Here is a 24,965-nt window from a genome sequence, read left to right on the forward strand (position 1 = left end):
CAGGTTTCCAAAATAACAAACTAGCTAAAAAAATACCAGTTAACTAAAAAAATTAAAATTCATATCTGACTTGGAAAAAAAGAAAAAGGCAACTAAGCAGTTGCATGAAACAAGTAATGAGGCAGTGGTCCCCCATCTTTTTGTTATTAAATTCCCAAATCCAGTTCATTGCGGGACTGCCAGCTATCTGCTTCTGGTCCATTTCTAAATTTCTAAATTTAGCATATCCACAGAAGAATGTTTTCTTCTGTTTGCTCTCTCTCTCTCCAGTCTATTGGCCATTCCCTGTTTCCTGTCTCACCAGAATACTGTATGACACTTGCAGCATTGCAGCCTACTGGTGGTCCCACGTGGCAGAAGAAAATGATGGTCTGGCAACACTTGTCTAGGTAACACCATATATTAGTGCCTTAACAAAAGCTGTCAGATGAAGAATAGGAGATTGAATCCTCTGAAGAAACTTCCTTCATACTTTTATAATAAAAGCAATGTTGAATCCTGAGTTCAGGAGCCACTGAGCAGCTCTTGTTTTCTCTGCTCATTTTACCTCCATCTCGTTTCCTTTCAATCTTAGGGTTTGTCCACCTCAATGCCAGTGGATCCAGTCTTTGGGAATGAAAACTCATGAAAACTGCAGAAATTGTCATGTTTACTGTAAGAACATCTGCAGGGTCATATTACTGGCATTTAAAAAAGCCAGGTTAAGACAACAAACTTTCATTCACCCCTTCCTGTATGAATGGCCTGTATGTCAAAATACCTGAAAACTGCACTGATACAGTAGAACTTATTTTAACTTGCATTACGAATAAACTGCACATGCTGTTTTACAGACAATATATATTTGTAAACTTGCTCATGCAAAATTAGTGTGCACAACAGGGATATTGGTTTTCTAGTCCCCACACCTGTAAAAATGACATTTATGTCTGCTCTTTTTGAACTGTGCCCAAACTCTCTTTTTAATATAATAAATCTTACACATAATTCATCTGCCAGCCAAACCAATTTATGAAGCTGAAACAAAAAAGAATAAAAAGTTATACAAAAACCATGGTGCACCTAGACACTTGATTCCCACCTCCCCCCCTTTTTTGTTTACAAGTAGAAAGAATGAATAGAAGAAAAAAAAAAAATCATGGTCACAAAATTTCGACATTTTAATCCTAAACATTACAGGGCAAATGGATGCTGGAACTTATTTCCATACACCATGAGTCAACTTTTTAATTCCCAAATGTGGCCAAATCCACTGAAACAAGAGTGGTTAAACTCTGGACTATGGAAATACATTTCTGAAATAAATGCTAGAAAAGCAATTATGGGAAAAGCCAACTGTCCCCATAAAGGTAAATAAAGTGGAACAATGTATAGATTAGATACTTTTTCTGTTTCTTACTCATAACCTGTCAATTCAGTGCATCATATGGTTCAACATAATGGTCCCCATTTTGGACAAACATCTAACTAGTGTCCATTGATTCCAAGTTAGTGGATGATGAATCTTTTTGGATACTTTCAAAGATGGCTGCCAGCTCAGGGTTAGAGCTTATCTGTGACTGAAATTCACTCATTAATGGACTCTTCTCTGCTTCTGGAATGGTTAGAAGTGCTGCTACAGCTCTCATAGCAGATCGTTTTAGTTCGTCTTGCTTTTCAAATTCCTGTTTCACTGAGTTCGCCTTTACCTACGGAAAAAACGAAAATATGTTTGAAACTTTACTTAACCCTCCCTCTTACACCCACCTTAAAAAATGTACCTTAAAAAACCTATTTCCTCACAAAATGATCTAAGCTCTTAAAAAAATCAACCGAACGAAAAATACCCCCAAACATCTTTTTAGCAGAATTTTTACCAGCAGTTTACAAACAGACCAAAGCTTCAACACTGCAAGGCAAGCAGAAAAAAGTTGTAAGCTGCCAAGTCAATCACCAAATCAAAACAATTATCGCAGCCAACCTTTAGCTAGTAAGGTCAGTAAATGACATTAAACTGCAATAATCGCAGTACTCCCAGCTTCCAGAGAACAGAACTTTTTTTAAAAGTTGACCTTCATTAGAATAACTGCTTAACCTTCTGCTGTAATTCTCAAAGACGTTTCAGTGATACAAACATAAATTATAATTAAAGGCAGTCAATTTTCATTACACAAAATATAGCAGACTATAGTAATGGCAAAGCAAGGTAAATCAGGCAATAAACGCCTGTCAGAGCATGCAGGTGAATCAAGACCAGAGCAGGAATGGAAGGAGATTAATTACAAAGATCCAATAATCTTGTAATATACATGAAGAAGAGGTGGGGTAAATGACAAAAAGCCTAACAAAACCAGGACTACTTTACACTGCCTTCATCAGCTAAATGCTTGTCTGAAATATCATCATCAGAAGTCAGAAAAACTCTCAGTATTCCAGTTTTACTATTTATAATGAAGTGAGATTTACAAGTTGTCCAAGTGGCAGCTAAATTTTTAAGGAACGAAAGAAAAGGCATCAAAGAAACAGAGGATTTTTAAAAAGAAGCTTACAAATCTACCTCTCCATTTGTAATTTAAATAAATTTAACACTTGTACAAAGATCCATTCATTTCTAATCTAATTATCCTGCCTACTGCAGCTTATCAACTATAACTCAGGAAATGCTGCAGCAGTAAAGAGGTATTCTTTACACACGAGTTCATTTATATTTCTGTAAGAAAACACAAAATAATGAACAAAAGTAAACAGAAATACCTTAGTTGTACATGTAGCACGCAAAGGTTCGACGAGCCTGTCCAATCTCTGCAGCACCGCGCTTGGACAAAGGGTAGACAGTCTCACCAACATTAAAAAGGTGAGCATCTAGGGTGAGGAAAAAACCCAATTCAACAACAGTTATGCCTGGCACAGATATGGAGATATATTTCCTACAGTGCTGTGTAACCTTTTGAACAGTCACATTTTAATGAAAATGGCAAATGTAGTGAAATACTTAAGCACATGAAGTAATATTTTTACCATTTCAGTCTATTCACTATTTAAAAAATATTTTGACAAAGTTCCTGCTTTCACAGAGAAAAATGACAGCTAACCTTAATATCATAGTGATCCTTCAGACCATCTTCAACATGGTTTAAGAATTCAAATATATCTAGTCTATCCAAACAGCTATCCAATAGAGTATACATGCACTCAAAAGCTGCTTTCCTTATGTCCAACCCATCATCAACTGTATGCTTAAATGGTCCCATTTCCACCTGTGAGTGAATAAAAAAAAAAAAAAGTTAAGTAACACCCTTTAAAAAAAAAAAAAATCTACTTACATATATTTAGCACTGTTTTTCTCAGTTAACATACCTCTCTGATTAATTCCTTTCTGACTTTTGTTTCATTGTAAAGATGAGGAAGCACAGTATCTAAGAGGTCCCTTATCAAAGATGGTTTATTGTGGGCAGCTGAATTAAATGTCACTAGGGCTACTCTCCTGACATTGAGATCTGGGTCCTCCAGAGTTTTCAGAAAATCACCTGCAAACAGATACAGTAAGAAAGAACCTATGAGAATCTTTTTTATTTGCAACTTTAAAAATATCTTTGCTTAGTTTTAAACTTTCAAAAAGACCTATTTAGTGGACGAGTTATTTTAACGTAACAGACACCCGCTATTTCAGTGACTACACAAATAAAGATTAATTATAATCATATGAAAAGTATTAATAAATTATATAGTATTTCATATAATGAAACAGTAGTAGAAGAAACACCATCAAAATAAATGGCCATCACAATGACATTTCAACTTTTTTATAAAGATACAGCATGTAAATTAATGAAAATTACATTTAACCTTTCCTTTTCTCCACTTATTAAAATTCTCTCAAAATATGCATTGGAAAACCAATTTCAATTTCTGCAGTTCAGGAATTCGAGAACACCGCTAAAGGAAACTATCAACATACTGATTTTTAACCCCCAAATGGGCATACACTGAGAATACCTAAATTACTATAAAATAGGCCTACTCAGTATATATTAATGTAGCACCACATCTTCCCATCCCATCCTACCTTTGGGCATTTTTAAATTAGATTTTTCTATACTTCCATAACACAGCCTTTTAAAAATGAATGACGGCATGAATATATCCTGAATGTTTGTGAAGTTGTACTAGCAACTTCCATGAGGAGTGAACATTTTCGAAGGAGAAAACCAACAAGGTGTAAAAAACAAACACCCACCAAAAAACTGAGTAACAAAACTCCAAATGACTGAGACTTTTAAAGCACTAGATACTGGTAGCATTTCAAATTTCAATCAATAAATATTTCCAGAAACCAAAGGGGCATGGCAGCTTCAGCAGGAGGGGGAAAAAACCTACAAGCATCATTCTTGAATATAATATTTTTTAAAAAAAAAAAGTGCTTAGTGATGAAAATAACACATAGTAACTGACTTAATTTCCCTATAAATAAAACCTTGCTCTTCACAAAACTTTATGCTTTTAAGGATAAATCTCTTTGCCCTGTTAGGGTAAGAAGCACAGAAGATTTTTTTATAGATCTTTAAACCTGCAATTAATCAAGCATAAAACATTCACCATACCATATTAAAAAAATCTACAATACTTTGTTATACAAATGAGAAAAGATAAAAAAAGCCACAGCATCCCATAGGTCTTTATCATACTGGTGTTACATCGAAAGCTCTGATTACATTATCCCTGTATAAAAATATACACAGTTCCAAATGCTTTTAGACCATAAGCATTACAGAATCATAACGACCTATGTTTACAATTCAAAACCTGGTAATACTCAGAATAATTCACACATGCATACATGTTTTAAGCACTGAATGTAAAATATTCCCAAGACCACACTTCTGGGTGAATATAGTACACCTTACTACATCAAACTGATATAATTTTGCAAAAACACAGGAAAGGAAATCAGCTTTTGGATCCCATCCTACTAAAAACCCTAGCTTCTTGTATTGCCCATCACAGATTCAATACATAGACTTTTTAATCACACTATTTTTACTGATCAGAATTCAAATAAATTACCGTTAATATAAATAATTGGCTATTATAGAAATATCTTGTAACTCTTCTAATAGTTATCACTAGCAGCTAATTCTAGTATCTTCAAAATATTTATTTCTGGTAACACAAAGAACAAATTTTAAATGTAATTCTATTGCCTGAAAACATAGAAGCTGTCAGTATAAGTAGAGTACTTACCTATGCAGTTCTTCAAGAGTGGGTCTATGGGTTGTGGATGATCAGAAATAGTGAACTTAACAGCAGTAACCACTGAACTTCGAGCGTATGAGGACCCTAATATGAAACAAAGGTGTGAACATGCAAGATTAAAACAGAAAAACAACAGAATCTAAATCATGTTCAATGCCACTCATTCCTCGTAGACTTCTAATATTCATAAGAACAGCAAACAAGAAATGCTATTTATTACTAGCAGTGCAATACGTAACTCAAATAAATCTATGGATAAAACATTTTAAACAGGGGAAAAATACCATAGCATTGTAATAAGCATGTAATGTTATCTCCTACAGAAAAATTGAACAATAAGCCTATTAAAACAGATTATTTATGATTACAAATAGGCCTACAAAAAACCTCTCCCCTCTATAGCAGAAACACGTGAAGAAAACATGTGAATATGGTTCTTGATATGAGACTGATTCATTATGTGCAAAGATTCTTCCTAATCCTCGAAAATTTCAGAACCCTTATCTGAAAATCAGGAACATAGTAATTTACACCAAAAGCTCAAAATGTTGCAATTGGTTTGTTAATTTGTCCCTTAGTCGCCCATGCTCCTTCTCCTTTAAGTTTATAGCTCCTTCTTAAATGTAACATTGTTAATTGAGATATAAAGTCTGAAAGCAGAACACAAGTAATTCTTGTTGTGCATGACTAACAACTTCTAGTAAAAATAGAAAACCTTAAACTTCCATTGTTTGGTGGGGGGGAGCAAAACTTCAAGAGGATCACAACATTTAAGGAAATAATTTGAAAAACGAATCAATTTATTAATAGGTATCATAAAGCCATCTCCTACGATACATACATGCATTACTACTACTCCTCACCTGATGCCAAGTATCCCTTCAGTCGTGGAAGCAGAGTCTCTGGGTCTATTAACGTAAGCTTGCCCAAGCATTCAGCAACAACATTCCTTGTACCCTCTTCTGCACATTCACAGTGTTTCAGGAGTAAGGCCCAGATGTTCTCAACATATGGTTTGAGACCAATCACTGATGCAGAGCTAATTATTTCTTTCAAGGAATGCAGAAGAAGGTATTGCCTCTTAGGTTGACTGGTTATTTCTTGTAGGACAAATGGCAGATACTCAGGAAGATTGCCAACACTAATACTGCCTAAGGCATATGATGCCGCTGACTTGACTTCTTCACTAGGAGAAGAGAATGCTTCCAGTATTACAGACTTCAGCTCAATTTGTCCACTTAAGTCAATGTGGTGCCCAACTTCACCGAGAGAAAGCAAAGCCAAAAGACGAATGGAATCTGTGGACCTTGAGTTCTTAACGTCTTGAATGAACTGACCTACAACAGCCGGTCCTTCCTTAGGGCAGGCTCGAGTAAGGGCAGCAACACATTTGGCAATGGAATAGTAAGACTGCTTGTGAGTAAGTGCTGTGCTCTGCGAGTACACTGGACCCGTTAGCATGCGCAGTAAATCCATATAGCCTAAATTATTTGTACCAGTCACAACCAAAGCTTGGAAAAATTCTAGCATGGCACTAAGTGCTCCACCCTGAAGTAGGGGTGATCTTACCAGCCCAATAAGTTCATTGAGAATGGAGCCACTAATCTTTGACAGGGAGGAAGGATATACTTTAGCCAGCGTTGTCAGAAAACTGATGGCCATCTGTGATACATGCATATCACTTTCACTAATCAGAGGTGGAAGCTCATCCAGGACTGCATCAATCATGGCAGCTGTCAAGCTGTCACTGTAATTCTTAATTAAAATATCTAGCGCAGAAAGAGTACCCAGCTTCAAAGCTCGCTGGTTCTTTCTCAAAAAAGAAGCAAGAATAGGAACTCCTTCCCCAAGGATTGGTCTCAAATCTATCTTCAAAGGAGAACCAGCAATCAATGTCATGGCCTTCACTGTAGTTAACCGAGTGATCTCATTCTTCAGTCTCTCTAGAAAGATCTGAAGTGTACTAGGCAGGTCTGTGCCTAGACTGTCACCAAGGCTACAAATTATTTGACCCATGCAAGATATTGCCCTTTCTTTCACCTCCTGATCAATGTCAGCAGCCTTTAATCTCTTGATTGTACAAGTAAACAAATCTTTGATGTAAGGAGTAGCATCAAAGGAAGTAGGCTGGTCTAAAGGACGAATAACCTTCACAAGTTGTTGGGTAACCAAAAGTGCCTCTGATGTTATCTTGTAAAATGGGTCACCAACACAAGCTACAACTGGAGGTACCAATGCTTGAACATGAGGATGAAAGACTTGGGGAGAATGATTGCAGAGGATCACATACAAACAGGACAAAGCATCTATCTTCAGATTAGAAGAACTTGATTTGTCATTCAGTGAAAAAATTATTCCTGGAAGAAACCAAAAAATGTATTTTTAGGGCAGGTATTTATAGAGTCTGCTATAACACGTTAAAATTTCTGAAGGAAAGCAGCTCTACTGAATTTATGTCTTCTGGCTCCCCATCTTTTTGAATGCTTCCAAACCCCTTTCATCATTTTATTCAACCAATTAGTTTTTAAGCCTCCTCTATGAAAAGATATGGGCCATTCAATGGTTTATGACATATTTTCTTAATTATAAAGAAATTCTGAACCTTTAACATTTCCAACCTTACTTTCCACCACTACTTCAAATTTCAACATTTTAAGTTTTAAAAGCTGAACTATGGACAGCATTTTTCTCTGTTGGGATGGAAAAGAAGGCAGTATGATCTTGTAATTAAGAAGCAAATTAACTTCTTTTTTTTTTATAAAGAAGAAAAAACCTTCCATCTTCTTTTCAAGATTAATGGAAATATATAACTAAAATATTTATATGGATCCACATAATAGCTGATTATTTTGCCATTTTATTTCAACAGAAGCTACACTTCAAAGCTTTTGCAAAATGTGCAGTCAGGACTTAAACATTTTGATGTTTCAGAACTTCACATACCATTTATTAATAAATATTTAAGTTAATGCTGTGTTTCTCATACCTGGTACAAGTACAGGAACATGTTGAGTTAGGGCTCCAGGTAACACATTTACTAGCTCAGTCAGCATGTTAAAGCAGCACTGACGTGTCTTCACACTTTTCTCCTTCATCTGTTTGTGCAAGGCTTTAACTATGTTGGGAACCTGTAATCATCACACATCTGTTAATTGATTCAATAGCTGGCATTTCTTTCATTATTGATCACTGGGGGAGGATATAAAGAAATATGTGCAACCTAACCCTCTGATTTCTCTACAGAACTAGAGAAGTTATAGAAATACTGGGAAATAAAGATTCAAAATAATTGCTTTTAAAAAAAAAGTAATTTAGCTTTGAAAGGTGATTTGCATTAATAAAACCATAGAGAGCAACAATTGAAAAGTCAGCTAAATAATTCCCTTAGAGAAGTTTTTCAGCATTATCCTTTTTATTCTGCAAGTAAAATATGTTGCAGCAGATCAAGTTTTATCTTGATCATTAGAGCTTATGTCTGGATATAGAACGCATAAAGTAACTCTTGCTTTGGCAATCTGACTAAATGACATAGGACATGCAACTTTCGCAGGTGAGTAAACAACTGAAATTAAATAAGCACATTTGTACAAGTCAATTTCAGTTTCTAAGACTACTGCTGCATTTTTTTTTGGGCCAGTTTACCCAGCTTGCTCTCTATGTTAGTACTACATGAATAAACTGTAACCTGTGTATGAAGAAAGCATGATAAAGCACATTGAATGAACTATCCTTATGAACTTCAATATGTCTTCTCAAAGATAACAAAAATCTTCACAAATAACCTGACTCTGAAGCATTGTCAAAGGTGTTTCTCCTTGTTCCATTGCATCAGGATCACAAAGCCAACTTTGCACAGGTCGAGTTTGTTTTAAAAGAGAAAGATATGCATGAAAAACATCTGCTTTAACATTCTCTTCACGTTCTTTGAATCTGGCTATTAAAGCAGGAGATACAGTTTTGTAGAATTCCGGAAGCATTTCGTGTCGTGTGCTAACCACAGCATCCAGACATTTAGCAGCTGCACGCCTCACTTTCCAGCTCATGTCATCATCATCACTATATTCATCATCGCTCCCTTGAAAAAATAAATGCATATGTTCAAGTCTAGACAAGCAAAGCATCAAGTTTTATTTTAAACAATTAAAAAGAATACAGTTGGGTTCTTTGCATAAGATGCACTAAGAAATAGGTTCAGAATTATGTTAAAAACCATACATTATAAAAGCCTTCTAAACAGCCTAACTTGTAATTCTAAACCAATTTTTTCATGCTAGTCTTGCACACATATTAATTTAAGCTGCCAACAGGAAGAGGAGCTCCCCATCATATTTCCAGCCTGACTACTGACTTAAAGCATATTCCTCCTCATTCATGACATAAACAACAAAGGAACAATGAATACTAGCTGATCAAGATTCAACAAATTATTCTGTCTGCTTCTTTCTAGGGGTGGATCAAACTACACAGCATCCCCAAAAATAACAAAAAAGTATAAAATAAACAATATAGATTTTTCAGGTCTTAAAGCAACAACTATGCAGCTCACTCCTTCGTTAAGTAATGAGAATGTTATGCTCTCAGTTCAGATTACTTGTGTGTCCAAGTCTTCACAAAGCTTACATCTGGCAATGCTTGCCACCATATTAAAAATAAAATACCTTATGCCTTTCAGTCTGAAACACTTTTACCCTACCGAAAAATATTGAGTCATTTTCAATCTATTCTGATTTTATGCATTGGGTACCAATATATGATAGTGGAAAGTAGTGAGAAGCCTTTCCCATGCTGTATATGTATTTTCCATTCATTAATTGATGTTCTTACTTTAGTTATATCACGCCACACACTTCTGATTTTTCCACCTTTCAAGGATTTTAAAAATATTTATCTTGTATTTTTATGTTCACCCTCAGAACTACTGATCTCCAGCAACAACATCCTATACTTTTATTCCAAGAAGTGAGTTCATTAGCTATGTTTAAAAGAGGTACAAAATAGTCAAATACTGGTACTCAGGAGTAATATCACCCATACCAATTTTCTCAGATGGGTGCAGGATCAAAAGCTCATCCTCTCCCCCAAACCAAAAAGAGAATATACCTTGATCATCATCATCACCACCATCAGCATCCATAGCATTTTCATCTTCATCTTCATCATCGTAATTGTAATTAGGATCATAAGTAAGATATTTAAGACAAATGTTTATAATAGTAGATACATGAGGATAAACTTCTTTAGGACACCTGTGTAATATAAAAATACAATCAATGTCAAATTACTCCGAAGTACTAAAACATTCCTAAAAGATTTCATGTTGCATACTGTACTTTGGAGACATTAGCCAAGACAACTTTAAGGCATCCATCTGAACTACAGAAATTCGAAGGGAAGGTCAGAAAGGGCAATGCCACTGTGTAACAGGATCTGCTAGACTGGAAGGTTGCAAAGGACTCAGATATGCCTTTGGATACCAATTTTTTATCACGGCTATTGGACACAAATATTATTAGAATACTTCCCACCTCTCGTTTGCACAAACAGCAGTGCAGACACAACACACTGCTTAAGAGTTAAGTTACCAGCGAGTTATAGGAACTGTTCCAGCACAAAGCTTGCACAGGAATATTTTGTATGAAGGAGACTCTCTCTTGACAGCTTACAACCAAATGACACACTATTAGATCTTAAGAAAGCCTGAAACAGGTACCCATGAATGACTTACCTCCTAACAAAAGATTCAAAGGCTTGAATGCAGTACTCTCGTAGTTCATCATCATCTACATTACAAAACTTTACAACCAAAGGAATTATTTTCTCAAGATATTCACCTGGTAAGAGAAAAAAACAAGCTAAGTAATTACTCTCACCAAAAAACTTCAAGGTAGAAGATAATTTATGTATTTTTCTTACCTATTCTATGACCTGCTTGCCTACTGATAGCAGCAATACACTGTATATAGGTCCTAGTTGTTGACATGGAATCATTTTTAGACAGCTCTGTCAACAGATGTTCAATGAGGTCAACAAAAACCATATTGCCACAACTCATAACCAGGTGACCAAGAGCAATGATGGTTCTTTTCCTCACAGCAAGTCTTGGGCTGGTCAGCTGGGGGAGCAGACAGGTCAGAATTGAAGGATGGAAGTTAACAAGCAGTCCTCCTTGCCTTAAAACAGACAAAACACAAACTCAAAACCAATTGAATCTAGATAACTTTGTTCATATACTGTAAAACAATCCTTCAAATATTCCCCAAACATCACAAAGATTCCAATCAAGTCTTTAAATTTCAGTTTCTGGAATTTTTTAAAAGAAGAAATGAGTTTAAAATATACCCTCAAAGCAATAAACATAAAAATAAGCTTAAAACTACAGTTCTCAGATGATTAAATAATAATTGATCTATCAATCAATTATCTTCAATACATTCACTTTTCTTTTTTTTAATTAAGTTTCATCTACACTTAATATAACCATATTATTTCATAGAACTTTGAGTAATTTGATTTTAACATTTGGAAAACTGAAGTTCAAGCTTTAAGGAATATTTATGAGCATTCACCAGCATATTAAAGGATGGATGTTTACCTGCTCAGCATATCAGCCATAATATCCAGTGCCTCAAGTTGAACAGACACATCTTCCTGCTTGGCTATAGCACTAGTGAGACGCCCTGTGATCTTTTTGCAAACATTAGCTGCTAAGGCAGAACCTGAAAGTACAACAAAACCTCAGCATTTCCATAATATTAAAAAAATACAGTTTTTAACACCAGAGATCGTGTTTGTGACTATGGAAAGCAACTGAATCTACATAAAGAAGCTTTTTCCACCCAACAAAACGAGCTTAAACAGCCACTGTGTTTATTAATGTCATGTACGCTCTGCATTAGTGCTGAAAGACTATTTATGTACAAACACACTAAGCAGGAGGGCTTCTTGTCCCAGAAGGTATACACAACAGAAAAACACTGATTTTGGAAGGGCAAGCAATGGAAAATGAAGGCCACAACAAGTCTAGAGCAAGAAGTGAAAGGACTATAGGTAAAAATGAAGGCATAAACTGTATGGTAAGGAAAAGCACAGAAGCAGATAGAGCCACTTCGAAAGAATGGCAAAAAAAAGCAAAATAAAACAACTTTGCACAAGAAGCTACTTAAAAAGTACCTGAAATACTACTGAAACATTTGAGAAAGGGGGGAAAGTTTATCTCCAAAGTATTTTAAAATACAAGTAAAAATGTCTTTACAACAACTTCATAGTTCCCCCTTCCTCCAATTGGCTAACATTATTTCAAGTAATTATGAGAAGGAACTCATGTCATGGTAATGACTGCCCAGTGGTTAGTACTCATCTTCACATGCATGAAACTCTTCTAATCACATTTTGCGAATTTCAATGTGAAATTAACACCATTCCAACCTATGGTGAATCTAGTTTATATGTATTGTGGCTCATTCTTAACTACAACTAAAATTAAAATATAACAACTAGACAGTCTATTGTGTTATCATGAAGGCTAAGACAAAGATACAACAATCTGTGTTTGAGTTGGGAGCAAGAAATTGTTGTTTATTTTTATATTAGGAATATTAATTATATTGAAAGATTTTGCTACATTTTTGTTTGAGCTTTACCTCCACCAAAAATCTCCTTTTGTTTTGTGTAGGCAAACAAAAGTGTAAAAGCTTAAAACAATTTACTTAAAATTAGTTATTGATGCAAAGCTTATGCATCTCACTGCTGCTTGATAGAAGCAAGATTTACACGTCAATTTTCAAAAAGGATATTAAAATCAGAGCTTTTTTTTTTAATTCAAGGAACCTCAATCTCTAAAAATGTAATTTCCAAAGCCTTTTAAATCACTCTCTATTCTCATTCATATCCTACACTATGATATCTGAGAAGCACTTGAGTAAAAAAGTAATGCTATTAACTGATGTGCTGTTCAACATTAGTATCTCTTTTAGAGGAAAGACTGCCTTCGTTTAAACCTGCAGGTAAGACTTTCACTAATTTAACAGGCAACTGTCAGAAACACAAGGTACTTCCCAAAACAATTCCTGGAAAGTGAGACAAAAAATCAGACGGTTAAAGAAAAATACAAGAGTTGTAATCAATTTTAAAGTGTACTATCAATCAAAAACCAAGATGAGATTCAGCTATTACTGCAGCCTATAACTGCTCCACCAGGCAATTATTAAAATAGAAACTTTTACACTCAACTTGTTATACTGAAGTTCATATTCTCTGAGCTTGCTTTCCACATTAATGCAATCCTTCAGTAAAAAATAATTTCTTAAACTAGTAGAATTTGGCAATATAGTCAGAGAAGGAGAAACTGAAAGGGTATTTGTGCCATATGTTTTTACCCTAACCAAAACTAGTTCCAATGCCAAATTAACTGAATCCTCTTCCCTAAAATCCCCAACTTTTGTTTTTTTTTTTTTTTAATTAGTAAATGATACAACTACATAGCCTTGAGTACAAAATGTCTTACCACTGGAAGCTGGGGGGAGTTCTCCAATCACAGTTTTAAGACCAATGCTTGAAATGTCACGTAACTGTTCTTTATCTGAAAGCATGTTTGTACAGAGGGTATCTACAATGGTCTCCACTTGATACTCCTTCACTTTACTCACCAGAGGTCCCAGGCTGTATAAACAAGAGGAAAGTATTACATTGGCAACAATATTATTTCAGTATTTTGCATTCAAGTCATAAACTTAAGGCTGGTTTTGGTAGCAACACAAAGCAGAATTTTAAAATCTGAAAACCTTCATCTGGTGGGACTGATAACTTGCCTCCACCATTAATCTAGTAACAAAATACTTGTTTAGTACATTTTTTTATTTGGAGCTGGAAATTGTTTTCGTACGGCTGTTCTGCTTCAGTCTCAAAACCAGAGTCCCTTTTACTTCTCAGTTGACAACAAGATTTATAACAAAAATTAACCTAAGCCAGAGCCATCAGTTTATATGCTTGACCATCACTGCCTGCTTAATTCACAGACAAGTAAGCAATACTCTTAATTACCGCATCTTTATTCTATGGAACATTTGGATTTGGTCACGGCTCTATGCAGTAAGACAAACCCAAAATACATCTTCCATCCCCAAACTTGTTATATGTAGCCCACTGCTGCTACCCTTTTTTGCCTGGTCCAAGAATTCACAGGGGCAAGACCTAATTACTATAAAAAATGCCCAGCAGAAGCAAAAGGCAGAAAGCAAGACATGCAAACAGGAGAAGGACATGGACAAGCAAGGCCTTGCACTCAAGCACTGTGTGTGACTTACTGTACGACAATAACCAGAGTAAGGTTCAAAATTTTGGCATCAGTGGTCTGTAACCACGTTAGGCAAACCTGGAGCTTCTCTTTCAGTGGCCACGCTCACAATGCCTTACCTCCCATGAACTCAGAACAGTGTTTGCACTTGAAGCACAACACTTAGATTAACACCCAGGAATATGCAATTCCCAAGGTAATCACCTATAGCACCTTCCATGCCTTCCTTCACAAACCATAACCTGCTTGGTTTCCTTCTCTCCCTGCCCACCCTATTCATGTGGTAAAACCTGCTGAAAGTACATGTGTGTGTGGGCCAGGAGAAGGGTGGGCGGGGAGGCAGCAAAGACAAAACATATTTGCCAAAACCAGGCACTGAAATATCACTTAAAACTAACTCAGTTTTGTTAATGCACAGAACTTGGAACTAATTTGACATTAGTCAAACTAGGGCACAGACATCTGAAACTGCTGCTTTATGATCACATCAATGCCACAAATTCAGGAAGATGGCAATTTACTAATTTTGCAGAGTATTTCATGGAGATTTACAGATAACATTAAAATAAATACATGAGAACAACTTTGGGGTTACATTTTTAGAAGATACAGCATACAGATATCTCAAGAGAACTGTTACTTGAGATATTGACTAGTATCTGATCAAAGGCATAAAAAGAAGCCCTTTAAGTGCACAGAAATGAAGACGTAATGGATGGTTTCTCACTTGCTTCAGCAGATCCTGCAGAAATGAACAGCTCTGACAGAGCCCCCTTCATTAAAGGCAGTCGGACCTCATGCCCTAACCTGACACTGCCCTTTAATTTAGGGAAAGGGCACTGCACTGGATTCCTTAGATTCAATTAAACTATCTCTACAGCCACTAAACTCCCGAGATTAGGGGGTTAGAGGACCATATCCACAATCTAATCTGGTCATTTTACTGTTTCAGTGATGTTAAATTAATAACGCATTATTAAAATAATTTCTGAACACTGATACTGGTAAAGACTTTTTGCCTCTAACTGAAAAACTCCTGATAAATCCATACACAAACATCTGCGAACACAGATTATTACCAATAATTATCTCTGAGACACAATACATCAAGCCATCCCTGGATGCAGTTGAAACATTTCCTCCAGTTGCTGAAAAAGTCCACAGCTTTCTCCACAACTTCATTTCACTCTTCAGTCAAGCTTTCCCTTCACTGTGATTCACTGACTCATCTATATACACAGTTTCTCTTCAAATACACACCACTGTCAGTGGCTACTCACAGCACTGTTGCACTCAGCTACCCTTGGTGCATAGTAAATTGTTTTGCAAGCAACACAAGCACAAATCAACTAGAACAGAAACCTATAGAATTCCACGGTAAAATGACTCCATAGTGGTCCGCAGAAATTAAATTTCCTACACATTTCAGTCAACAGACTACGGTATACAAGGTTAAAAACCCCTTGTTTTAAACCTAAACTGTTGAAGAACTACTGAATTCTTTTGATTTAAATATATTTATTTTTCAAATGCAACCTATGACTAATGAAAATAATCACAGCAAGGGCCAGTCAATCAGATTCATCTCAATTAAGAATAGGAAACACTTCTTTGCTACTGTTTTAAAGATGACCAAACCACTGGAATGATATTCACATGAACATGATAAATTACAGTTTCTGGAAAGCATTAAGCCATTTTCTACCTGAAAAGAATCAGCATCTTCAGTCCTATTTATTCAGCCTATTAGTTCAGCAAAGCAGACATAACAATTGTGAAGTAAATTTTACAAAAGATTACCTCAAGCTTTTCTGGCCCTCAAAATCAGTAGATTTCACTTACAGACCTTATCATTAGTCCCAGATTACAAACCAACCTTATCAGAAGTTGAAAATAAACTATAACCTTCTTGTATAAAATCAGTTCTGACCACAAAGCTTTTGCACTTAAGCCTGTATTTTACACACTTGAAGGCCAGTTTGGATAGTTTAAAGTGTTCTTTGAACTTTTCCCTTTCACTAGCCAATAATTTGTGTCTAGGTTCTCTCAAAGTAAAAAGTTCATTCAGATGCCTATGGAAATAAACAACAACACACTGTCTCCTTTAAGTTACACACATTTGGAAATAAAGGTGTTCATAGCATAGCTCCATATTAGGAAGATAGACACCAACATATAATCAATTATAATCTCCAACTGGCATATTTTAACAGCTGTGGAATAAGCACATTTACTTACAAGGAAGAATTAAAATTCACAAATTTAAAAATTAAAAAAAAATTATTCAAATCACTAGTAAAGCATCATGTGCAGTAGTGTATTCAGAATGCTTTAAAGCTGCTGAACTGGATCAGCCACACAGCAGCCAATACATGCATCATCCTGTTCACACTAATGACTCAGACTCACAGCGTCAGGCAGAGCTCCCTGTATTGAACTACTGCCCAGACAAGTCACTCTCATAAGTGCAGAGAAACTACAGTTCCACAAGGGAGGAATCACTGAAAGGGCTTACTTTAATCCCACCTTTTTTTTCCACCATAAATAGATATATATGTGTATGTTTGTCTTCTTACTGGTTACAGGAAATATTTCACAGTGTGAACCAAGAAAAAATTCTATGCATAGGTTTAAATGGCAGAATATCAAAGTGTTCAAAATGAGAAACAGCTCATCCTTAAACACATGAAACAATTAATGTGCAATTTGGGCCAACAGAGCATTACCAACATTATCAGCAATGAGGAACAAGCAATATCAACACAATATCTGGGCTTAGAAAAACCACACTGCTTGAGTAAGCCAGATGCACAGAATTTTAAAAAAGCCACAGGCAGTGTAACTACTGCTGCCACAAGGTACACAGGATACCATGCTGGACTACGCTTACAGCTATAAGCTAAGAATACGCTGTAAGAATAGCATTTTCCACACTCCCTGACTGTAAAACAGCCTACAACTATCAGGTAAAACATAAACCATCCCTTCAAAAAAGATGGAGAAAACAAAAATACATTTAATATTTTACAAGCAATTAGGAAAAACAAGGTAAACAACCTGCCATTACTGACATAGGTTTTATCTACTGCCTGCAGTAAGAAGCTTAACAAATAAAACTCAGTTCCCTTCTGTAGGATCAAAGATTACAGCAGGCCAACTTTTACTTCCAAGAGTACTAATGCAGCTCATTAATATCCATTTTTATTCAGAAATGAACTGGACAATCATCTTGCAAGGTAGCTACCCAAGTACCCATGAACCCAAAAACTGACTTCTGCTTTGCTGTTACATGTTTTATGCTGCCCCAAACCAGCACAATGTAACTGAAAGGAGCAAGAACAAAATCACCAGTGTGCTTTGTAGAGACAGTAAGAAAAAAGTTCATCTGCTTTTTAACCAATAGAGCTCTTACTCCAGTGTGAAAGCAAGCAGCGGATAAGGCAAAACCAGGAACACTGCTCACTTGCTGCTACGCTTGCCTAAAAATAAATACTGCTTTATGGCTGCTCCGAGTTGTTTTAAATCTGCTGTGTGCAGTGACCTCATGAATCAAATCTTCAAAGAGTGAATCTTAGGGAAGAGCTTCATTCAGAGTGTTTCCACTGATCTACCTGCAGAGGAAGCTCCCCTAACAAGCTGCAACACTTTTCTCCCTTCCTCAAGGAAAAATCTACCTCAAGCGCAGATAGAAAAGTACATTGGGTTGTCTTAAATTCTCTTTCCATGAGAGGAAATCTCTACTTTAATGGGTCAAGTACCAGTCTAATGAAAGTTACTGCTGATAGTCTCTGAAGTTCACCACAGCATTTAACTTGAGAGATCTAAACACAGTTTATGCTTTCCTCAGCTGAAAGTGCCAAGAAATCCTTAACAGAAATACACAAGAGCACAAAATATTTAAAATTAAAGTCAAGAAAAATATGCTGGCTGAAATTAACTTCCAATGAATCAGGCTTACACCCAGTGTTGTAGGAGATGGAAGACTTCAGATCAGCTTGAACTGTCTTAAAAAAACCCTATAGCTTAATAGTGTTCAGCCTCTCCCATCCTTCACCCCCACCAATGTTTCTACCAACAGGTAGAATGCAGGAAGTAAGCACTAAGCCAAAACAAAACTAAGTCCCCAAACAAGTCTGTAACAAAACCCGATAAGAAGCAGTGTGAGAAAAGGAACAAGGAGTACAAGAACAGCTAACAGGAAGCAGCAGCAGCATTACGCTTAAAACTGTCATGAACAGTATTTTGAGTACAAGCTGCTTTAAAAAGAGAACACTCTAAAAGAGTGGCGGGGATTTTTTTGTATTCAAGCATATCTGCAAGTGATTGGGATGCCAACAAAAACCAAAACAACACAACTTGATGCATTCCAGAATGTACACGTGTCCACCTTCTATATGGATGTTCACAATTCACCTGGTAACTTTTCCACGTTTCTTGTCCCATTGAAGTAAATTTAACACTGTTCCTTAACATTATTTGGATTTCTCAAAAACACTCCAAGCTTGGAACAGATTCTGTCACATTAATTAAATCCATGAGATTTATCAATATATCAAAGTAAACTTAAAAAATTGAAGAACTGTTAATAAGAACAGGACATGCCCACACAGAGGAAGTAATCTATTTTCCCATTCTCTTCCCTTTGCAATCTTTCTTTAATGTTTTAGTAAGCATTACTTATACTTTCAATCCTAAATTCTGACACTGCCATTTAAGATTGTGATATATGTGTCTATGTGCATTGATCCAGACTTCAGAACAACTTTAGGATGTACATTAGAAATGAGTACTGCATGTATGCTGCAATGTAACTTTTCCACAAAACGCTAACTCATACAAAGACAATTCTAAGTCTGAGCCAAGTTTCACAACAATATGCTCTTCTGACTGAGCAGAAGCAATCTGTTTCAAAGCCATGGAACCATGAGGAACTCAGACATTCCAGAAGTTTGAATTAAAAAGAAAACAGGGTAGTTGTTGTGAAGAGGAGATGCGTAAAACACATTTTAACAAGACTGTATCCCCGGGGACAGTAGTGAAAAAGTAGTGACAATTATAGTGCTAATACACCTAATATCTGGCTTGAAATTTGACATTCCTACACTAGTTTGTCTGTGCAAGATTTTGGTGACCATCACCTAAAACACTTCAGAAGCTGAAGCAAGCACTGTTTCTAAGTGCATAAGCAGAGGTACACACAGGTTTTTTCTGCTTTGCTAGTCTGACAGGGCAAACTACGAAGAATAACAAGCTGAAACAAACTTGGCTAGTCACAACGTGAAACTTCTGAAGCTCTTGTGTACCAAGTTTACTTCGATCCATACCTCACAGAATATAAGTAGTGTATATGGACTATTAAAAAAAACCCTGAGCTCACAAACAAGAAACATTTTCAGGAACACTATATGCCTTTTAAGAGAGGCTCTCTTTAAAGCACACGAAAAGTCAGAATAACTAAGAACAAGAAGTCATAAGAAATGTAGCACCTCTTCAAAGGGTGCTGCTCTGGAAAGGCCACACCACATGTAAAGTTCAATAAGGTGAGGAAGAGAGGGCAGTGAAGCAACAGAAGTCTCTGAAAAGGCAAGTAAATGCACCTTGACCCCATAAAACATTTACAGTTCCTTTAAAGCTTGTAAAACCATTAACACAGTATTCTGAATGTTAGTGAAGAGGTAAGTTCCACATTTGATAACTGAGGCCATATCTTTACCATTTTATGTTTTCATCTCTGCTTGGAAACAACTCCAATACTACAATTCTTCCCCTGCAGATCATCTAAGGTCTCACTGTCTAATATCAATATGGCAACTACCACTGAATTACAAGCTTTTTATACCTATTTAGCAATCAAGAATTATCACCAAAGAACAAGTGTGTCACTTGAATACTTTCAGCAAGGACTGCATGTGCTATCTGGTGCCTGAAACCCCAAATATTAATCCCCAATGTCAACAAAAGCTAGTTTTTTAAGTTACAACAATTAAGGCAGGTAGTCTACAAGAACAAGGGTTCCTTTGTGGACATCAATTTCATATTATTTTGTGTAGCAATGGTTGCTTGAGTTTACAAAGGTGCTTTATATTGTTCAGTCATCATACAATTCTTTACTACACAGAAAAAGAATACCTACCATTTGACAGCTAAGTTTTGCACCTCACCATTTTTATCTTCCAGTAATTTCAAAATCATCTTCACCACCTTTCTTTCACTGTCATCATCCAGCTTGATAGAATCTTTCTGTAGTTCTGTCATCAAGTCATTAGTAGCCATAAACCTGACAAAAGATGGTAAGATAATTATTGCTAAAGGAATACACGTTATTCACAGTGCTCAGGATTCAAGATTCTGTTTCCATCATTTGTTATCAAACAAATCACATTTCACATTGAATTACTGCTGTCTGTTTTGTGATGCAAGTAACATTTATAAAACAGAAAGGAAGAAAAACTGTATTTGAAAATGACAATAACTTTGCGTTAGGTCATCACCTTTCTGTTATGAGAACAGCTACATATTTTACTTCCAGCATTTACATTATATTCCACATGATCTCCACAAAGAAAAACTGTCACTTTCACAGATTTTAAATAATCCTTTCATTAGCTATACTGACGTTGTAAAAAACAAGCTTTTTTAAAAACTTTGTTTAAAAAATTATCTCTGCTCTGAGTTTATTTTAAAACAGGTTTTAAGCAAGAAGCAAAATATAGTTTCTCAAACATTCTCCCATAAAATTCACAAAAGCCAAACTTCAATTAACGAAGGGAGAAATAAAAGTTAAGCTGATGTTCCATGCGTTTTTCATTTTCTTGCCTTGTACAGAGTAGCTTGTTTACAGCCCGGAAAACAGCTGATCACATTTATCCAGCCCACAATACAGGGTGCCACACTAAAGAACAAAATGAACTCTTGAGACATCAAGCAAATAAAATCATCTTTCATATCAATTAATTTACTATTTAATAACAGTCATATACACCAATAGAAGAACATACTGAAAAATTACTTTCCAAAAATATTGCCTTTATGCCTCCTGTTTCTTTTCCTTCTGAAGTCTGTGTCACAATCCATATTTCAGAATTCTGAGTGCCCTCTCTTCTCAGAAGCAGCAATACAGATGTATTACTCAATTATGAATCCCATGGGCTTCAGTACTGACACCACCCCCCATTTGAAGCCCCAGACAACAACGGTTTGTAGTTAAACAGTTAAGGGTGACATTTGGACTTCAGGCACATCAGCCTCAAGCAGACATCACTTTAGGTCAGGTCATGCTTGGAGGGCTATCTCTGCAGCTTGACACACCAGATACTACCTTTTACTGAAAATGAAAGCCAAGACTCTGCATAATCTTGATATGCATGACAAATGCCAGATGCCTAACCTCACGTAATGGACCTCAACTTGTCCTGTCTTTTAATAACCCCAGTCTAATAGTCTCAAGGTGTTTCTAAGATAAGACCACTTCTTTTTCACTCACTCCAACAGTCCCACTGAAGCAAGTCTACAGTCTGACAGAAACCAGATGTGCACAAAAACAGGCTGTGAATGCAAACAGCATCAGTCTTTAAGCACAGCAATGAAAAAGGCTACTTGGTAAGTAAAGGTAACAGACAGATAGGACCGAATTTAAGGATATACATGAAGTCACACAGTACTAGAACACTCAAAAACAGTTTCCAAGTTACTGCTGTATTTACCTCCTTCTCTTAAAAACTTAATAGCCTCCTCTACTTCCTTGGTCAACAGCTCCTATTTCCTAGCCTTAGAAGTTCATGTCCACTCATCACCTACTTGTCAGTTCCTAAACTAAGCAGAGCTTGCACATCCTCAGTGCACCAGCAGCCCCTGCTCTCAACTACAACTGAGTTCTCCTGCTAGACTCCTTCAGTGAAACATGACAACCAACCCAAACACCATAATGGGGTGGGGAGACCAGGCAGGTTTAAAGTAGCCGGTTTTTCTAAACATAGTTTTGAGTAGTTTGAATGTGACTTTTAGTCACAACTCCTTCTGCCTGCACATCGAACTTTACCTGGTGCAAAGCAGGCAGCATGTCAGCACCTCTGTACTCAGAGCAGTCGTTCTCCTCCTGCAGTGAGGACACTCCTTGTCCCACAGCCAGACTGTAAATTGCCACCTTACATGACTGCTCATTTTAGGACTTAAGCCCAAGTTTCCGTGTGGACAGTAAAACTGCAAGTATGTACATCTTCCAAGAAGTACATATTCCAACTCTGCATCGGACAGGTCAGTTTATCCAAAAAAAGGAGGATTACATTTTGCAGTAGACTGCTTACTTGAACAGAGGTTTGCCTTCTGCACCCTGATATCAACAAGTTAACTACACTGTCCCTATTCAAATATATGTGATCTAAGAATAAATACACTTACAATTACTAGAACCAAATACTATTTCATCCATTATGCAAATACACAACACACATAAAGTTTCATAGAATGTTACTCCATAACAGTCAGTTGGTAAAGGTCTTTCATCACTCATTTTTTATGGTTTGTAAAGTTAGATTTTAATCTATGCTAAGAATAAAAAAGTGTTTGCTACAATTGCACTGGACAGGTATAACCTACCCCTTCTATACAGAAAGTTTTAAACTCGTATCAGTCAGAATTTAGTCACAAATCCATTGGAATTTTCAGTAAGTCATCCTCCCCATACGAACAAAATGGAAATCTCACTTAATCACAGAAACAAGCTAGCGTGAAAAAAAGTAAAAAATATTTTGTAACATTTAGAGGAAAAAATGTTTAAGTCTAGTTTCAGAATGATTTAAAGAAATCAGGCAATTCTGGTTTGTCTCTTTTTAGACTAATCAATTTTTTTTTATTAAAATTTCCAAAATTTCTAGTCTGAACTCTCCAGGTAATATCATGCTATTAAAATTTGAAAGAAATTGACAGAAAAATCCCACATCACATTTGTGTCCAGTGCTAAAACACTTTGTCAAAACCTAACAAGATTATTCAAAACCCAACCCTATAGTTAACTTTATCACCACCTCTGTTTTCCTTTAAATTTTAATCTACTAAGAAAATATTTGTTTGGATGTCATCTACTTTAATCACAAACTAGGCGCTGTAATGTTGCAGCAAAACAACAAAACACAAGTGCATTTTATGCTTTTTCCCTGTCTGTATTGATATATTCTCATTGACAAGTAAAGCCTTCAAACGTGACATTCTGGTTGCACTCAATACAAAAACCATGTAATTATTTTTAACTTAATGCTTTGCTAAAGGTACTGTGTAAATGTATTATCTCTGCTGGTTTTTAACACCTTACTTGTATTATTTTATTTTCTGACATTTTGCATTTTATCTGCTATTAATTTATTACAAAGCAAGCAAATGATCCACTAAAAAGTAGTGCTCTTGTGATAGATCCTGAACTCAAAATTAAATTCCAGTCTTGTCCCCGTAAGACAAGGATTCTGGATTTCTCTCTCTGGATGGCACAGGGGCAGTACCAAACTATGTGAGGAGCACAAAACTCCACTGACTAAAAGACAGAGCATCCAGAAGGATGTGAGCTTAGGATCACAGAATCACAGAATCATTTGGGTTGGAAGGGAGCTCTGCAGATCATCCAGTCCAACCCTGCTGCAAAGACAGGGTCACCTAGAGCAGGTGACACAGGAACGTGTCCAGGTGGGGTTTGAAAGTCTCCAAAGACGGAGACTCCATAATCTCCCTAGGCAGCCTGTTCCAGCGCTCTGCCACTCTCAGTGTAACAATGTTCTTCCTCGTGTTCGGGTGAGACTTACTGTGGTTTAGTTTATGGCCATTCCTCTGAGTCCTGTCACTGGGCACTACTGAAGAGAGTCTGGCACCATCCTCACCCAACTTTGAAATAACTATGCATTAATGAGGTCCCCCCTCTTCTCTAGATTAAACACACCCAGCTCCTTCAGTCTCTCCTCATAAGGGAGATGCTCCAGTCCCTTTATCTTCGTGGCCCTCCATCGCACCCTCTCGAGCCTGCTGTGCTGGCTGCCCCTTCCTGCCCCTATTCGTAGAATCATAGGATCCATGTTTTTTGAAGTTGGGAAGAGACGAGGGAGGTCACCTCACCCGACCTCTGCTTCTCAATGCAGCGCCAGCGCCAGCTGCTTGCTCAGAGCTTCGTCCCTTCGGCTTCTGAGCATCTGCGAGGTCAGGAATTCAGACTTCCACCCTCCCCTATCCCCACTCAAGTCAGCAAACCTGGCGGCCGCTCGGCTTCTCCCGGCTGCTAGAGATCTCTGCCCACGACGCATGGAGGCCGCGTCGGTGCCCGCACCGCCGCGCCCCTTCCTTCATGGGCAGCGAGGAGGGGCGCTCCCCTCCCGGGAACTTTTTTCCCGGGGTAGCACCAGCAGATTCGCGCCCATCCCCGCAGCCGCGGCGCGGACACAGCCCGGGCCCGCGGCACCGGCCC

General features: G+C 36.9%; 1 protein-coding gene across 1 annotated transcript; it reads right to left on the bottom strand.

The window, feature by feature from the left end:
* Window positions 1–1,136: 1,136 nt before the first annotated feature.
* CAND1 (cullin associated and neddylation dissociated 1) lies at window positions 1,137–20,835 on the bottom strand. The gene is made up of 14 exons (XM_042017828.1): window positions 20,658–20,835; window positions 13,736–13,890; window positions 11,825–11,948; window positions 11,146–11,402; window positions 10,958–11,063; window positions 10,333–10,478; window positions 9,015–9,307; window positions 8,219–8,360; window positions 6,096–7,589; window positions 5,221–5,316; window positions 3,337–3,506; window positions 3,072–3,236; window positions 2,734–2,841; window positions 1,137–1,688 (listed from the first exon to the last, which is right to left on the bottom strand). The coding sequence occupies exons 1-14, from the start codon at window positions 20,795–20,797 to the stop codon at window positions 1,464–1,466; spliced, it is 3,621 nt and encodes a 1,206-aa protein (XP_041873762.1). The 5' UTR covers window positions 20,798–20,835; the 3' UTR covers window positions 1,137–1,463.
* Between the last annotated feature and the right edge of the window lie 4,130 nt (window positions 20,836–24,965).

Source organism: Corvus kubaryi, unplaced genomic scaffold, assembly GCF_017639235.1.
Source record: "Corvus kubaryi isolate FWS band 111438036 unplaced genomic scaffold, C.kubaryi_AGA036_p1.0 137, whole genome shotgun sequence".
Lineage (NCBI taxonomy): Eukaryota > Metazoa > Chordata > Aves > Passeriformes > Corvidae > Corvus > Corvus kubaryi.

Excerpts from the sequence above, each read along its gene's own strand:
- CAND1 (XM_042017828.1), bottom strand. The coding sequence starts at position 20,797 with ATGGCTACTAATGACTTGATGACAGAACTACAGAAAGATTCTATCAAG. Across the intron at positions 9,308-10,332 it reads TGGTGATGATGATGATCAAG|GGAGCGATGATGAATATAGT; the intron begins GTATATTCTCTT and ends TATTTTTTCAAG. Across the intron at positions 7,590-8,218 it reads TGTTCCTGTACTTGTACCAG|GAATAATTTTTTCACTGAAT; the intron begins GTATGAGAAACA and ends GGTTTCTTCCAG.